Consider the following 19,018-nt stretch of genomic DNA (forward strand, 5'->3'; position numbering starts at 1 on the left):
TCACTCACATATATTTTACTTAAATCTATTTAATTATAAAACCTTCATATTATACACTCACTCACTCTCATATATTTTACTTAAATCTATTTAATTATAAAACCTTCATATTATACACTCACTCACTCACATATATTTTACTTGAATCTATTTAATTATAAAACCTTCATATTACTCACTCACTCTCATATATTTACTTAAATCTATTTAATTATAAAACCTTCATATTATACACTCACTCACTCACATATATTTTACTTAAATCTATTTAATTATAAAACCTTCATATTATACACTCACTCACTCACGTATATTTTACTTAAGTCTATTTAATTATAAACCTTCATATTATACACTCACTCACTCACATATATTTACTTAAATCTATTTAATTATAAAACCTTCATATTATACACTCACTCACTCACATATATTTTACTTAAATCTATTTAATTATAAAACCTTCATATTATACACTCACTCACTCACATATATTTTACTTAAATCTATTTAATTATAAAACCTTCATATTATACACTCACTCACTCACGTATATTTTACTTTAATCTATTTAATTATAAAACCTTCATATTATACACTCACTCACTCACGTATATTTTACTTAAATCTATTTAATTATAAAACCTTCATATTATACACTCACTCACTCACGTATATTTTACTTTAATCTATTTAATTATAAAACCTTCATATTATACACTCACTCACTCACATATATTTTACTTGAATCTATTTAATTATAAAACCTTCATATTATACACTCACTCACTCACATATATTTTACTTAAATCTATTTAATTATAAAACCTTCATATTATACACTCACTCACTCACATATATTTTACTTAAATCTATTTAATTATAAAACCTTCATATTATACACTCACTCACTCACGTATATTTTACTTAAGTCTATTTAATTATAAACCTTCATATTATACACTCACTCACATATATTTTACTTAAATCTATTTAATTATAAAACCTTCATATTATACACTCACTCACTCACGTATATTTTACTTAAATCTATTTAATTATAAAACCTTCATATTATACACTCACTCACTCACGTATATTTTACTTAAATCTATTTAATTATAAAACCTTCATATTATACACTCACTCACTCACGTATATTTTACTTAAGTCTATTTAATTATAAAACCTTCATATTATACACTCACTCACTCACATATATTTTACTTTAATCTATTTAATTATAAAACCTTCATATTATACATTCACTCTCTCTCTCTCATACGATACGTATTATGGTGATCTACACTCACCAATGACAGTAGTATCTTGAGACTTGACTGCAGTAATGACGACGATGACGATGACAATGACGATGACAATGACGACGATGACAGACCTGTGCAGTTCGATGAACGTAATGAATGAATGACGATGATGATGGTGTTACTGCTGCACAGCTATAACGAGGCCTTTAAATCAGTTCGGAAAATCCGCGATGCACTGAGGCCCAAACTTGAAGTGGCGAGGGATCGCCGTATTGAGTTTGCTTCCTTGTCTATGTGTACAGGACACGTTTGAGGACCCACACAAGCCCCCACCGTCGGCCGTGGTTCACGTTCGGGGATTGTCGGTCGCAGCCCTGGGGTCGGACCTCGTGCAGACCCTGCAGCCCTTTGGCGCAATCAAGTAACCAGTCTAAGACGTCGTAGGCTTTCGCGACCGATATTATTCACGATCAACGTTTTTGGGTTTAGATCGCCGCGTTATTTATAAATGTGTCGTAAAAAAAATGTTTCCCTACCCCAGGGGTCGGCAACCTACGGCTCCGGAGCCGCATGCGGCTCTTTATGGGCTGCTTCTTGACGATGAGTACGTGTGTACAGCATGTACTCAGATGCATTGCGGCTCTTGAAATACTGAATTTTGTACCGAATTGGAAAGAAATGGCTCTTCTTGTTATTTTGGTTGCCGACCCCTGGTGTAGTGTATAGTGTAGTAGTGTATAATGTATTGTATAGTGTAGTGTAGTAGTGTAGTAGTGTATAATATAGTAGTGTATAGTGTAGTGTATAGTGTAGTAGTGTATAGTGTAGTGTATAGTGTAGTAGTGTATAGTGTAGTGTATAGTGTAGTAGTGTATAGTGTAGTAGTGTATAGTGTAGTAGTGTATAGTGTAGTGTATAGTGTAGTAGTGTATAATATAGTAGTGTGTAGTGTATAGTGTAGTAGTGTATAATATAGTAGTGTATAGTGTAGTATATAGTGTAGTAGTGTATAATATAGTAGTGTATAGTGTAGTGTATAGTGTAGTAGTGTATAGTAGTGTAGTGTATAGTGTAGTGTATACTGTAGTAGTGTAGTGTATAGTGTAGTAGTGTATAGTGTAGTGTATAGTGTAGTAGTGTATAGTGTAGTATATAGTGTAGTAGTGTATAATATAGTAGTGTATAGTGTAGTGTATAGTGTAGTAGTGTATAGTAGTGTAGTGTATAGTGTAGTAGTGTATAGTAGTGTAGTGTATAGTGTAGTGTATAGTGTAGTAGTGTATAGTAGTGTAGTGTATAGTGTAGTAGTGTATAGTAGTGTAGTGTATAGTGTAGTGTATAGTGTAGTAGTGTATAGTAGTGTAGTGTATAGTGTAGTGCAGGGGTCGGCAACCTACGGCTCCGGAGCGGCATGCGGCTCTTTATGGGCTGCTTCTTGACGATGAGTACGTGTGTACAGCATGTACTCAGATGCATTGCGGCTCTTGAAATACTGAATTTTGTACCGAATTGGAAAGAAATGGCTCTTCTTGTTATTTTGGTTGCCGACCCCTGGTGTAGTGTATAGTGTAGTAGTGTATAATGTATTGTATAGTGTAGTGTAGTAGTGTAGTAGTGTATAATATAGTAGTGTATAGTGTAGTGTATAGTGTAGTAGTGTATAGTGTAGTGTATAGTGTAGTAGTGTATAGTGTAGTAGTGTATAGTGTAGTAGTGTATAGTGTAGTGTATAGTGTAGTAGTGTATAATATAGTAGTGTGTAGTGTATAGTGTAGTAGTGTATAATATAGTAGTGTATAGTGTAGTATATAGTGTAGTAGTGTATAATATAGTAGTGTATAGTGTAGTGTATAGTGTAGTAGTGTATAGTAGTGTAGTGTATAGTGTAGTGTATACTGTAGTAGTGTATAGTAGTGTAGTGTATAGTGTAGTAGTGTATAGTGTAGTGTATAGTGTAGTAGTGTATAGTGTAGTATATAGTGTAGTAGTGTATAATATAGTAGTGTATAGTGTAGTGTATAGTGTAGTAGTGTATAGTAGTGTAGTGTATAGTGTAGTAGTGTATAGTAGTGTAGTGTATAGTGTAGTGTATAGTGTAGTAGTGTATAGTAGTGTAGTGTATAGTGTAGTGCAGGGGTCGGCAACCTACGGCTCCGGAGCGGCATGTGGCTCTTTACGGGCTGCTTCTTGACGATGAGTACGTATGTACAGCATGTACTCAGATGCATTGCGGCTCTTGAAATACTGAATTTTGTACCGAATTGGAAAGAAATGGCTCTTCTTGTTATTTTGGTTGCCGACCCCTGGTGTAGTGTATAGTGTAGTAGTGTATAATGTATTGTATAGTGTAGTGTAGTAGTGTAGTAGTGTATAATATAGTAGTGTATAGTGTAGTGTATAGTGTAGTAGTGTATAGTGTAGTGTATAGTGTAGTAGTGTATAGTGTAGTGTATAGTGTAGTAGTGTATAGTGTAGTAGTGTATAGTGTAGTAGTGTATAGTGTAGTGTATAGTGTAGTAGTGTATAATATAGTAGTGTGTAGTGTATAGTGTAGTAGTGTATAATATAGTAGTGTATAGTGTAGTATATAGTGTAGTAGTGTATAATATAGTAGTGTATAGTGTAGTGTATAGTGTAGTAGTGTATAGTAGTGTAGTGTATAGTGTAGTGTATACTGTAGTAGTGTATAGTAGTGTAGTGTATAGTGTAGTAGTGTATAGTGTAGTGTATAGTGTAGTAGTGTATAGTGTAGTATATAGTGTAGTAGTGTATAATATAGTAGTGTATAGTGTAGTGTATAGTGTAGTAGTGTATAGTAGTGTAGTGTATAGTGTAGTAGTGTATAGTAGTGTAGTGTATAGTGTAGTGTATAGTGTAGTAGTGTATAGTAGTGTAGTGTATAGTGTAGTGCAGGGGTCGGCAACCTATGGCTCCGGAGCCGCATGTGGCTCTTTACGGGCTGCTTCTTGACGATGAGTACGTATGTACAGCATGTACTCAGATGCTTTGCGGCTTTTGAAATACTGAATTTTGTACCGAATTGGAAAGAAATGGCTCTTCTTGTTATTTTGGTTGCCGACCCCTGCACTACACTATACACTACTACACTACACTATACACTACACTATACACTACACTATACACTACACTATACACTACTACACACTACACTACACTATACACTACTACACTATACACTACTACACTATACACTACACTATACACTACTACACTATACACTACACTATACACTACTACACTATACACTACACTATACACTACACTACACTATACACTACTACACTATACACTACACTATACACTACTACACTACATACACTATACACTACTACACTATACACTACACTATACACTACTACACTATACACTACTACACTATACACTACACTATACACTACTACACCTATACACTACTACACTACTACACTATACACTACACTATACACTACTACACTATACACTACACTATACACTACTACACTATACACTACTACACTATACACTACTACACTATACACTACTACACTATACACTACTACACTATACACTACACTATACACTACTACACTATACACTACTACACTATACACTACTACACTATACACTACTACACTATACACTACACTATACACTACTACACTATACACTACTACACTATACACTACACTATACACTACTACACTATACACTACTACACTATACACTACACTATACACTACTACACTATACACTACTACACTATACACTACACTATACACTACTACACTATACACTACTACACTATACACTACACTATACACTACTACACTATTTTTTTGTCTCTGCCCCCCCTCCCTCTCTCTGCCTCCGCCCCCTCTGTCTATTTAAGGCCTCGCCACAGAGACGATCACCTCTCTCTGTGCCTGTGTTACTCTCTCTCTGTGTATCTTGGTGATGTCTGTCTGCTTACATGTCTGTCTGTAGTTTTCTGGTTAGATTCTATGTCGCTATTTCATTATGCCTGATGATGATTGCTTGTGTTGCAATCGAAACGTCGTATGCTATTATTTAATTTATTATTTTATCTTTAGACGCGACTTTACCGAAACAACCAAAGAATAATCCCTGCAGTCACGAAAGCTCCAAAATTAAGATTATTTAAAGCTTCTTTTGAGTTCCCAGCCAGATCCGCCAGTGAATTAAACTCCACGCGGCCTGAAGTTGCATTGGCTAAAGATATTGGCGGACACAACTTTTATTCACAATCAACGTGTTTGGGTTTAGATCGCCGCGTTATTTATAAATGTGTCGTAACCCTCCACCACCCGACACGGCCAATCGGTAAAAAATTGTCACGTTGACAAAAGACAAAATAGTTCGCTGCTTTAGCCCCCACACCGGTGTGTGTTGAAGCGTGAAACCACAACATTTACAATTGTTGAGTAGCACTACGACGTTTCGCTGGTAATTGCATCCAGCATCATCGGGCAATTCGCCATTCGGGTGGTGGAGGGTTACGACACATTTATAAATAACGCGATCTAAACCCAAACACGTTGATTATGAAGTAAGCATCTTCTTGGTTCTTTCGGTAAAGTCGTCACGTAGAAGGGAAGTAATAAAATAATAAAAATAAAACATAATAAAATAAAATAATTCTCACGACGTTTCGGCCACAACGCAAGCAGCCGTCCTCAGGTGAAGAATGTTTTATTTGTATTATTTTATTACTTACCTTCTACGTGACTTTACCGAAAGAACCAAGAAGATGAATCCCTGCAGTCACGAAAGCTTTAAATCGAAATATGAAGTAACCAGTCAGCGGCAGTTGTCCGCATAGGGGAGGAAGCTTTGTTATTGTTGTACTTGTGTTCGCGGACGTGGAGTGAACGTAGACCTGGGCAATTCGAGTATTACCGATTTTCGTTTCGATAACTCAAGGAATTGCTATGATGACAGCAGTACATGCTGTGGTAGTACCTGCTATGATTACAGCAGTGCATACTGTGGTGGTGGTACCTGCTATGATGACAGCAGTACATACTGTGGTGGTGGTAACTGCTATGATGACAGCAGTACATACTGTGGTGGTGGTAACTGCTATGATGACAGCAGTACATACTGTGGTGGTGGTACCTGCTATGATGACAGCAGTACATACTGTGGTGGTGGTAACTGCTATGATGACAGCAGTACATGCTGTGGTGGTGGTAACTGCTATGATGACAGCAGTACATACTGTGGTTGTGGTACCTGCTATGATGACAGCAGTGCATACTGTGGTTGTGGTAACTGCTATGATGACAGCAGTACATACTGTGGTGGTGGTAACTGCTATGATGACAGCAGTACATGCTGTGGTTGTGGTAACTGCTATGATGACAGCAGTACATGCTGTGGTTGTGGTACCTGCTATGATGACAGCAGTACATACTGTGGTGGTGGTACCTGCTATGATGACAGCAGTACATACTGTGGTGGTGGTACCTGCTATGATGACAGCAGTGCATACTGTGGTGGTGGTAACTGCTATGATGACAGCAGTACATACTGTGGTGGTGGTACCTGCTATGATGACAGCAGTACATACTGTGGTTGTGGTACCTGCTATGATGACAGCAGTGCATACTGTGGTGGTGGTAACTGCTATGATGACAGCAGTACATACTGTGGTTGTGGTACCTGCTATGATGACAGCAGTACATACTGTGGTGGTGGTAACTGCTATGATGACAGCAGTACATACTGTGGTGGTGGTAACTGCTATGATGACAGCAGTACATGCTGTGGTGGTGGTAACTGCTATGATGACAGCAGTACATGCTGTGGTGGTGGTACCTGCTATGATGACAGCAGTACATGCTGTGGTGGTGGTAACTGCTATGATGACAGCAGTACATGCTGTGGTGGTGGTACCTGCTATGATGACAGCAGTACATGCTGTGGTTGTGGTAACTGCTATGATGACAGCAGTACATACTGTGGTGGTGGTAACTGCTATGATGACAACAGTACATGCTGTGGTGGTGGTACCTGCTATGATGACAGCAGTACATGCTGTGGTTGTGGTAACTGCTATGATGACAGCAGTACATACTGTGGTGGTGGTAACTGCTATGATGACAACAGTACATGCTGTGGTTGTGGTACCTGCTATGATGACAGCAGTACATACTGTGGTTGTGGTAACTGCTATGATGACAGCAGTACATACTGTGGTGGTGGTAACTGCTATGATGACAACAGTACATGCTGTGGTTGTGGTACCTGCTATGATGACAGCAGTACATACTGTGGTTGTGGTAACTGCTATGATGACAGCAGTACATGCTGACGCTATGTATCTTAAATTGAAAAGGGAAATTTGTGAACGTGTGTGTCTGTTGGAAATGTTAAGCATACTTGGCGACATGCAACCAACGCGAATAGGCCGATTCCAAAGGAATCTACGACCTCCGATTCCTTCGCGTGATTTAAAGAATCGATTCATGGCGTGCTCAGATTTGAATTTTTAATTACTGAGTTTTATTGTCATTGGTATGTTATGATGACAGCAGTACATACCGACTCTGTCGCCTCGACGGACCTGGTTTTCACCTGAGGACGGCTGCTTGCGTTGTGGCCGAAACGTCGTGAGAATTATTTTATTTTATTACGTTTTATTTTTATTATTTTATTACTTCCCTTCTACGTGACTTTACCGAAAGAACCAAGAAGATGGTATATTATGTTTTTAAGTTTCCAGAAGTTTTAAAATATATTCTTGCCCCGGGCAACGCTGGGTATATATATATCGACTCTACAGCACAAAGTAGTCGCCTGACTGAGTGCCGTGTTGAGGCCTAGTCCCGTGCAGAGCCTGCGGCCTCGCCTAGATTGGCCAGCCGGCCGAGGCTGGGGGCTGGGCCGCTACACCCTCCCCCCAAAAAAAAAACGTCTAATTGCTATTGTATTTTTTGATTTAAAGCTTTCGTGACTGCAGGGATCCACCTTCTTGGTTCTTTCGGTAAAGTCATCACGTAGAAGGGAAGTAATAAAATAATAAAAATAAAACATAATAAAATAATTCTCACGACGTTTCGGCCACAACGCAAGCAGCCGTCCTCAGGTGGAGAACAGGTCTGTCGGGAAGACAGCGTCTGAATGCTAATCCTGCATAATGCACGGGCATAAGTAGTACTAATCACATACCTGCATTTCCCATAAATATGCTAAATTCCTCTTGATATGCAAATTCCTTTGTCAAGGCGCCCAGCTTATATATATGTAACGGATTCCGGAGACACTTGTAGATGTACTTCTTTATTACAATACAACACTCCAACAGTACTCCAACTCTCCAACAGTCCTGATACTCTGTTACAGCCTAGGTACACAGCCTAGATACTCTACTCTGGCTACACTCCGGAAATCGCCCTCACAAGGTCGTAGAGTCGGGAGTTCCAGAGTCCCAGCGCTGGCTCTCGCAGCATCCCAGGGTCTTCAGATGGCTGGTCGTGGGTCTTGGGTCTTGAGTTACAACTGGGCCCCGATCGTCCAGGGAGCTCCCCTTTTATGCCTGGTCCAACGAGCGGTGGGGCCGTGTGCGCCACCAGACATCCCACAGAGCACACACAGCCTCCCCCGTTGGCGGCGCCCAGGGGATTAAGCGCCTGGGAACCCAGCGCCTGGCGCCCAGAGGCTTAAGCGTCTGGACCCCCTGGGAACCCAGCGCCTGGCGCCCAGAGGCTTAAGCGTCTGGACCCCCTGGGAACTCAACGCCTGGCGCCCAGAGGCTTAAGCGTCTGGACCCCCTGGGAACCCAGCGCCTGGCGCCCAGAGGCTTAAGCGTCTGGACTCGCCTGGGATCCCAGAGCCCCCAGCAGCCCCTCCCTTCTTATGTCACTACATATATGCTCCAAGCTCGTGTGCTGTTTCATTCAGACTCTGTCGCCTCGATGGACCTGGTTTTCACCTGAGGACGGCTGCTTGCGTTGTGGCCGAAACGTCGTGAGAATTATTTTATTACTTCCCTTCTACGTGACGACTTTACCGAAAGAGCCAAGAAGATGATTGCTATTATTTTAGTATCTACCGACCCTATAATAGTAAGTGGACACAATTCTAGATTTGAAGCTTTCGTGACTGCAAGGATTCATGTTCTTAGGTTTTTTCGGTAAAGTCACCGTGTAGGTAAAACATTAAAATTAATAAAATAGTAAAATAAAATAAAATTCACGACGTTTCGGAGGCAACACAAGCTTCCGTCTTCAGGTGAAACCGTCACAGCCACGACAGCCGCATCAAGTGAATGAGTGATTACAAGAGCTACCACTCCGTTTATATAATGGTTGGAGAGGGGGGTAAGGGCCAAGTACGGCACACTTGTTAAATCCTTTATATTAAGTTCGCTTGCTTGCTTAGGACCGTGCAAATCTTTCGGTCGTTTTTTAACCCACTTCCCGTGATCCAATCGAGCTGACATTTTCCACACAGACTCGTTGTGCGAGACAATTAATGTTCGTGAAAAAAAATTCCCAAAATGTTACACTGTTTATGGAAAACAATCATCTGACCCATAGGTGGCAGCCATCTCAAGCCAGAGGACGAGAGGACTCTAGCCGCCACGCATATAAAGGATTTAGAGTGAAAAACTTTGTTTTTACGGGTTATACTTGTTTATATAAACGGAGTGGTAGCTCTTGCAATCTCTCATGTACTTGATGCGGCTGTCGTGGCTGTGACGGTTCCACCTGAAGACGGAAGCTTGTGTTGCCTCCGAAACGTCGTGATTTTTATTTTATCTTACTTTTATAAATTTTTAAATCCTTTATATTAAGTTCGCTTGCTTGCGTGCTTGCGTGCTTGCTTGCTTGCTTACGACCGTGCAAATCTTTCGGTCGTTTTTTAACCCACTTTCCGTGATCCAATCGAGCTGACATTTTCCACACAGACTCGTTGTGCGTGACAATTAATGTTCGTGAAAATTTTTTTTCCTAAATCTTACACTGTTTAGGGAAAACAAATTAAATATTTAATTACCAATTGCTTAATGCTGGCAGACAATCATCTGACCCATAGGTGGCAGCCATCTCAAGCCAGAGGACGAGAGGACTCTAGCCGCCACGCATATAAAGGATTTAGAGTGAAAAACTTTGTTTTTACGGGTTATACTTATAATGTTTTACCTACGTGTGACTTTACCGAAAAGAATATAAGTGGACACATTTGAATCGCCCCTTGCGTACAGATACGTGGTGATCATGCCCAAGAAACGGCAGGCTCTGGTGGAGTTTGAAGCGCTAGAGAGCTCCCGCAGCTGCGTCAACTACTCGTCCACGCGCCCCGTCTACGTGTGCGGGCAGCCGGCCTATTGTAACTTCTCCACCAGCCAGAAGATTTTGTGGCCTCGCAGCGCCGAGGAACGCCAGAAGAGGAACCACATCCTGCTTTTCACCATCTTCAACCCCATGTACCCCATCACCACGGTGGGTGCAGTCACACTCACAGCAGCTGGACATTTCGATGTAAAGCTGCTTTCATGACTGCAGGGCAGAGGTGTGGACTCGAGTCATGTGACTTGGACTCGAGTCAGACTCGAGTCATGAATTTGATGACTTCAGACTCGACTTGGACTTGCATAACAATGACTTTGTCCCACCTCTGCTGCAGGGATTCATCTTCTTGGTTCTGTCGGTAAAGTCGTCACGTAGAAGGGAAGTAATAAAACAATAAAAAAAAGTATAACCCGTAAAAACAAAGTTTTTCACTATAAATCCTTTATATGCGTGGCGGCTAGAGTCCTCTCGTCCTCTGGCTTGAGATGGCTGCCACCTATGGGTCAGATAATTGTCTGCCAGTATTAAGCAATTGGTAATTAAATACTTAATTTGTTTTCCCTAAACAGCGTAAAATTTCGGAAAAAAATTTCACGAACATTAATAGTCACGCACAACGAGTCTGTGTGCAAAATGTCAGCTCGATTGGATCACGGGAAGTGGGTTAAAAAACGACCGAAAGATTTGCACGGTCGTAAGCAAGCAAGCAAGTGAACTTAAAATAAAGGATTTAATAAAACATTTTTATGTTTCGATTTAAAGCTTTCGTGACTGCAGGGATTCATCTTCTTGGTTCTTTCGGTAAAGTCATCACGTAGAAGGGAAGTAATAAAATAATAAAAATAAAACACATTAAAATAATTCTCACGACGTTTCGGCCACAACGCAAGCAGCCGTCCTCAGGTGAAGAACAGGTCTGTCGGGGAGACAGCGTCTGAATGCATTTCCCATAAATATGCTAAATTACTCTTGATATGCAAATTATTTTGTCGAAGCGCCCTTTCCCCCCCCTTCCAACCCAGCTTATATATATACGCTCCAAGCTCGTGTGCTGTTTCATTCAGACGCTGTCTCCTCGACCGACCTGGTCTTCACCTGAGGACGGCTGCTTGCGTTGTGGCCGAAACGTCGTGAGAATTTTTTATTGTGTTTTATTTTGTATAATTTTATTACTTCCCTTCTACGTGACGACTTTACCGAAAGAACCAAGAATACAGCTGGACATTAAAGTGAATGTTATTTGTCGGTTGTGCCACGCACATGTTTAATTTATACGAATGAAATTACATCCGATTTGGATTACATTAGTGGCTCTGCTAAGGAAATTACATTGAGCCTTTGGTTCATTTGAGGCAATTTGAAGTCATCTTTTTTTTGTTTGTGCTTTGAAGTCTACCAATGGCATCGAATAAAAAAATGCTTAAATACAATTATATCTTAGACCTAATGTTGATTTTGGAAAAGCATCGATGTCCCGCATGGCTCGATCTTAAAAATTCACTGATAAAAATCTTTTCAAGTTTAATTGTAGAAAAATATGCAAACTCAACTCGCTGTGTTTGATGGTTATCCGGTCTGTCTAAACGTGTTCTCCGCGTGTTCTTTTGCAGGATTTGCTTTACACCATTTGCCACCCATGCGGCCCTGTGCATCGCATTGTGATTTTCAGGAAGAATGGCCTGCAGGCCATGGTGGAATATCCTTTTAACCAGATCCCATGAATATGCTAAACTCCTCTTGATATGCACATTCTTTTGTTAAGGTGCTCTTCTTCCACCTCCAACCCAGCGTATATATATAAGCTCCAAGCTTGGCAGTGTCTCATTCTTCACCTGAAGACGGCTGCTTGCGTTGTAGCCGAAACGTCGTGAGAATTATTTGATTTTATTATGTTTTATTTTTATAATTTTATTACTTCCCTTCTACGTGACGACTTTACCGAAAGAACCAAGAAGATGTAACAATGACTCTAGATTTGAAGCTTTCGTGACTGCAAGGATTCATACTATATAGGAACGGGAGACAGCAGAGCCCCTCACCACTCTGGCAAATTTCCCGATGATGCTGGTTGCAATTACCAGCGAAACGTCACAGCGCTACTCAAATAGTAAACGTTGTGGTTTCACGCTTCAACACACACCGGTGTGGGGGCTAAAGCAGCGAACTAAATTGTCTTTTGTCAACGTGACACTTTTTTACCGATTGGCCGTGTCGGGTGGTGGAGGGTTACGACACATTTATAAATAACGCGGCGATCTAACACCCAAACACGTTGATTGTAAATAATATTGGTCGCGAAAGCCTCTGCTACGTGTTAGACTGAGGATTCATACTCTTAGGTTTTTTCGGTAAAGTCACTGTGTAGGTAAAAAAAAAATTAATCAATAAAAGTAAAATAAAACATTAAAAAATTCACGACGTTTCGACAGCTGCACTTGATACTCTGTCGTGGCTCAGTCCTTTGTTATGCAGTCTACTCTTAGTCTTAAGCCTCACCTTACCATATTAATAACAAGTGTGCCGTACTTGCCCCTTCCACCCTCTCCAACCATTATATAAACGGAGTGGTAGCTCTTGCAATCTCTCATTTACTTGATGCGGCTGTCGTGGCTGTGACGGTTCCACCTGAAGACGGAAGCTTGTGTTGCCTCCGAAACGTCGTGATTTTTTTTTTATTTTTATTAATTTTAATTTTTTACCTACACGGTGACTTTACCGAGAAAACCTAAGAATATCAACAGGATGAGTGCATTTATTCTAGATTTGAAGCTTTCGTGACTGCAAGAATTCATACTCTTAGGTTTTTTTGGTAAAGTCACCGTGTAGGTAAAACATTTAAATTAATAAAAGTAAAATAAAATATTAAAAATTCACGACGTTTCGGAGGCAACACAAGCTTCCGTCTTCAGTTGGAACCGTCAAAGCCACGACAGCCGCATCAAGTAACGTCGTGAAATTTTTAATTTGTTTTATTTTACTTTTATTGATTTACATTTCTTACCTACACAGTGACTTTATCGAAAAACCTAAGAGTCTGTAACAACGACATGTCCACTCTATGGGGACCTCAGTGTAGATGTTTGCCCCGAGCTCTCATACTCTGATGGTGCATTGTCTTTGAGTTGTGTGCCTTTTGGCGTCATCTGGTCCAACACCATGTGAGACTAGGCTCTAAGGAAAGCTGTCTCGGGTGTGGACCAATCAACTTCAAGGACCATGTGAGACTAGGCTCTAAGGAAAGCTGTCTCGGGTGTGGACCAATCAACTTCAAGGACCATGTGAGACTAGGCTCTAAGGAAAGCTGTCTCGGGTGTGGACCAATCAACTTCAAGGACCATGTGAGACTAGGCTCTAAGGAAAGCTGTCTCGGGTGTGGACCAATCAACTTCAAGGACCATGTGAGACTAGGCTCTAAGGAAAGCTGTCTCGGGTGTGGACCAATCAACTTCAAGGACCATGTGAGACTAGGCTCTAAGGAAAGCTGTCTCGGGTGTGGACCAATCAACTTCAAGGACCATGTGAGACTAGGCTCTAAGGAAAGCTGTCTCGGGTGTGGACCAATCAACTTCAAGGACCATGTGAGACTAGGCTCTAAGGAAAGCTGTCTCGGGTGTGGACCAATCAACTTCAAGGACCATGTGAGACTAGGCTCTAAGGAAAGCTGTCTCGGGTGTGGACCAATCAACTTCAAGGACCATGTGAGACTAGGCTCTAAGGAAAGCTGTCTCGGGTGTGGACCAATCAACTTCAAGGACCATGTGAGACTAGGCTCTAAGGAAAGCTGTCTCGGGTGTGGACCAATCAACTTCAAGGACCATGTGAGACTAGGCTCTAAGGAAAGCTGTCTCGGGTGTGGACCAATCAACTTCAAGGACCATGTGAGACTAGGCTCTAAGGAAAGCTGTCTCGGGTGTGGACCAATCAACTTCAAGGACCATGTGAGACTAGGCTCTAAGGAAAGCTGTCTCGGGTGTGGACCAATCAACTTCAAGGACCATGTGAGACTAGGCTCTAAGGAAAGCTGTCTCGGGTGTGGACCAATCAACTTCAAGGACAGTGCACATACATTATCAGAGTTATTTCTTTTGTTTGTATTACGACTGCAGGTATTGTGGTCTATGCAAACATGACTCCTTGTAAAAAGGTGTCAGTTTTGTTGCCAGATAGAAGGGTTAAAAACCAATTGACATGCCCACTATTCGTGTCTTTTACGCCTTATTTTGGGAGATGCTACATGTATTGTTTTTAACATAAAACGGTCGTGTTTTCCTAAGTTCTTGGCCACGTTTGATTCGGCTGCGAGCGCCCAGACAGCGAAGTCGTCTCTGAACGGAGTGGACATCTATCCGGGCTGCTGTACTCTTCAAGTGGAGTTTGCAAAGGCAAGTTCAAGCGACACTTTGTACGTTCACAAACGTCTCGTAAAGCTCGTTGAGGCCACTTCTGGAATCCGTCTTTGATTCAACTTGCGTTACAGCTTCCCTCCACGCTGCTGACAGGCAGCAGAAGTCACCGCGTAGGTAAAAAAATGAAATTAATAAAAATAAAATAAAACAATAACAAGTATAACCCGTAAAAACAAAGTTTTTCACTCTAAATCCTTTATATGCGTGGCATCGGCTAGAGTCCTCTCGTCCTCTGGCTTGAGATGGCTGCCACCTATGGGTCAGATGATTGTCTGCCAGCATAAAGCAATTGGTAATGAAATATTTAATTTGTTTTCCCTAAGCAGTGTACAATTTTTGAATTTTTTTTCACGAACATTAATTGTCTGGCACAACGAGTCTGTGTGGAAAATGTCAGCTCGATTGGATCACGGGAAGTGGGTTAAAAGACGACCGAAAGATTTGCACGGTCCTAAGCAAGCAAGCAAGCACGCAAGCAAGCAAGCAAGCGAACTTAATATAAAGGATTTAAAAATCACGACGTTTCGGAGGCAACACAAGTCTCCGTCATCAGGTGGGACCGTCACAGCCAGATTTGCTGCATCAAGCGAGGCAGGGATTCAAGATGTAATCCCTTAAATGCAAGTTGAGGGGGGAGGAGAGGGGGGGGAGAGCTCATCAGAATGTGGTAGCCAATGAATGGAACGTATCGGGAGGGAGGGAGGCAGGGCTCAAAAAATGCACGGGGTGCCACGTAGAACTTTATGGGTTGCGTTAGGTACGACAGTCTAGCTGCAAGTTGCATGCCGTAACTGCCTGAGCTAAAGATGCGCGCTTAATAATTATGCTTGTAGATTTGAATGGTTTCATAGTTCTTAAATCCTTTATATTAAGTTCGCTTGCTTGCGTGCTTGCGTGCGTGCTCGCTTGCTTGCTTAGGACCGTGCAAATCTTTCGGTCGTTTTTTAACCCACTTCCCGTGATCCAATCGAGCTGACATTTTGCACACAGACTCGTTGTGCGAGACAATTAATGTTCGTGAAAATTTTTTTCCAAAATTTTACACTTTTTAGGGAAAACTAATTAAATATGTAATTGGCAATTGCTTAATACTGCCAGACAATCATCTGACCCATAGGTGGCAGCCATCTCAAGCCAGAGGACGAGAGGACTCTAGCCGCCACGATGCCACGCATATAAAGGATTTATAGTGAACAACTTTGTTTTTACGGGTTAATTTTTTCTTGGTTCTTTCGCTAAAGTCACGCGGAAAGAACCAAGAAGATGAATCCCTGCAGTCACGAAAGAAGCTTTAAATCGAAATTTAGGCTTCATAGTTGTATCTTCTTTTTCCGAGCATTTATGCCCTACGTGCCGGTCATGAATAGCGTACATCTTTCCCTCTGCTGTGTCCTCTTTACAGCAGACCCGTCTGAATGTGTTTAAAAATGATTCCGAGACCTGGGACTACACCTACCCTGGCGTCGAACAAGGTAAGACCAGAGCTACTTTGAGCATATCAGAGCTGCGGTCTCTGACAGCCCCGGGGCGAACCGTCTAGGTGTGGGGTGACGTTTTGAACGCAAGGCTGGGCACGTCGTGATGAAACAAGTATTGACGGACGACTGTTACAGGTTATTGATAGACAGCCAGGCTTGTTTTACCATGTTTATTTTTTCACACTATTGTTACGTAGGCCAGGCTTAGTCACAAACTGTACCTCTCCATTACAAAGGCTCAGCCTCTTAAGCCTCGCCTTACCGTGTTAATAACAAGTGTGCCGTACTTGCCCCTTCCACCCTCTCCAACCATTATATAAACGGAGTGGTGGCTCTTGCAATTTCTCATTTACTTGATGCGGCTGTCGTGGCTGTGACGGTTCCACCTGAAGACGGAAGCTTGTTTTGCCTCCGAAACGTCGTGATTTTTATTTTATTTTACTTTTATTCATTTTAATGTTTTACCTACACGGTGACTTTACCGAAACAACCTAAGAATATGTTATTTGGTTCTTTCGGTTAAGTCACGTCTAAAGATAAAATAATAAATTAAATTAAATAATAGCATACGACGTTTCGATTGCAACACAAGCAAACATCATCAGGCGTAATGAAATAGCGACATAGAATCTAACCAGAAAACTATAGACAGACATGTAAGCAGACAGACATCACCAAGATACACAGAGAGAGAGAGTAACACAGGCACAGAGAGAGGTGATCGTCTCTGTGGCGAGGCCTTAAATAGACAGAGGGGGGAGGAGGCAGAGAGAGGGAGGGGGTAGAGAAAACATTTGCATGTCAATGAGTGGACGACAAAACGTGGTGCTGCAAGTGCGATGACACGGCAAGCAAGCCTGAAAATCAGGAGGACAAACTAAAATAAAAAACCTAGTAAAATATTGAAATGTAATGTAATGCAACACAGAGGGTCGGCCAACACACAATTAACGCACAGCCCGGTCGATTACGTATTTCAAAGATTGCTAAGTTAGAATTTAAGTGTGAACATTCCAAAGAGAGGACACAGGCAGAGAGAAGAGAGAGATAGAAAAAAAGGATAGGCTTAAAACTAAAATTAAGACCTAAGAATATGAACAAGTATTGACTACTTGTGAACGCGGCCAGTTTTGCTGCGTTGTACTTGAAGATCCGTGCCAAGTAGGGGAAGTATGGAGCGTTCTTGAGAGGATCATGGGGCTTCTGCACTTGAGATTGTGGTGCAGGACAGTGGCACACCTGCACACACTTCGTTGTGATAATTGTTTTTTTAAATCCTTTATATTAAGTTTGCTTGCTTGCTTGCGTGCTTGCCTAGGATCGTGCAAACCTTTCGCTCGTTTTTAACCCACTTCCCGTGATCCAATCGAGCTGACATTTTCCACACAGACTCGTTGTGCGAGACAATTAATGTTCGTGAAAAAAAAATCAAAAATTTTACACTGTTTAGAGAAAACAAATTAAATATTTAATTACCAATTGCTTAATACTGGCAGGCAATCATCTGACCCATAGGTGGCAGCCATCTCAAGCCAGAGGACGAGAGGACTCTAGCCGATGCCACGCATATAAAGGATTTATAGTGAAAAACTTTGTTTTTACGGGTTATACTTGTTACCGATTTAAAGCTTTCGTGACTGCAGGGATTCATCTTCTTGGTTCTTTCGGTAAAGTCGCCACGTAGAAGGGAAATAATAAAATAGCAAAAATAAAACATAATAAAATAATTCTCACGACGTTTCGGCCACAACGCAAGCAGCCGTCCTCAGGTGAAGACCAGGTCTGTCGGTAAAGTCACGTAGAATGGAAATAATAAAATAATAAAAATAAAACATAATACAATAATTCAGAGTCTACTCGACAGACCTGTTCTCCACCTGAGGACGGCTGCTTGCGTTGTGGCCGAAACGTCGTGATAATTATTTTATCATGTTTAATTTTTTATTATTTTATTACTTCCCTTCTACGTGACGACTTTACCGAAAGAACCAAGAAGATGAATCTTAGTTTGTTTAGCCCAGGCTAAGCTTGCATAGTTTACTCTGATTGATAATTAAACACCTGCTCGTGTACTTTGTTTTTCTAGCGTACCCTTCACAACAATTCGGCAATATAAGTGAATCTTGGGAACAACAGAATTCACGAGGAAAATTGCCGAGGTTTTCAAGAATTCGTTGGATTCGTCTTGTACCGGTGAAACTGGTGCCCTGTTACTGGAACTGGTCCCCTCCACCCACCACCCCAACCCAGCGCATGCTGCAGACATTGCCATTAAGTGGGTGGCATTTTAGAGTTTGATGAGCTTTGAAGATTTTTGCCGACGTAAACGCTTCGAAGGGTACATCACGAGACCTCCTTTGCCAGTAACCAAAATATACCAGTAGGGTTCTAGATTTGATGAAGCTTTCGTGACTGCAATGATTCATATTCTTAGGTTTTTTCGGTAAAGTCACCAGGTAGGTAAAAAACATTAAAAAGTAAAATAAAATAAAAATCACGACGTTTCGGAGGCAACACAAGCTTCCGTCTTCAGGTGGAACCGTCACAGC

The 19,018-nt window shown here is 41.2% G+C and overlaps 1 protein-coding gene across 1 annotated transcript; it reads left to right on the plus strand.

Annotated features, from left to right (window-relative positions):
• The first annotated feature begins 1,411 nt into the window (after positions 1–1,411).
• On the plus strand, positions 1,412–12,495 carry LOC133362854 (heterogeneous nuclear ribonucleoprotein L-like). The gene is made up of 4 exons (XM_061581795.1): positions 1,412–1,417; positions 1,571–1,689; positions 10,498–10,735; positions 12,196–12,495. Exons 1-4 carry the CDS (start codon positions 1,412–1,414, stop codon positions 12,304–12,306), a joined length of 474 nt encoding a protein of 157 aa, XP_061437779.1. The 3' UTR covers positions 12,307–12,495.
• Positions 12,496–19,018: the final 6,523 nt, after the last annotated feature.

The sequence above is a fragment of the Lethenteron reissneri genome, unplaced genomic scaffold (assembly GCF_015708825.2).
Source record: "Lethenteron reissneri isolate LAM-NWPU_2019-01 unplaced genomic scaffold, ASM1570882v1 scaffold_1630, whole genome shotgun sequence".
Taxonomy (NCBI): domain Eukaryota; kingdom Metazoa; phylum Chordata; class Hyperoartia; order Petromyzontiformes; family Petromyzontidae; genus Lethenteron; species Lethenteron reissneri.

Coding starts and splice junctions, on each gene's coding strand:
- LOC133362854 (XM_061581795.1), top strand. Junction 1,690..10,497: donor CAGCCCTTTGGCGCAATCAA/GTAACCAGTCTA, acceptor CCTTGCGTACAG/ATACGTGGTGATCATGCCCA. Junction 10,736..12,195: donor CCATGTACCCCATCACCACG/GTGGGTGCAGTC, acceptor GTTCTTTTGCAG/GATTTGCTTTACACCATTTG.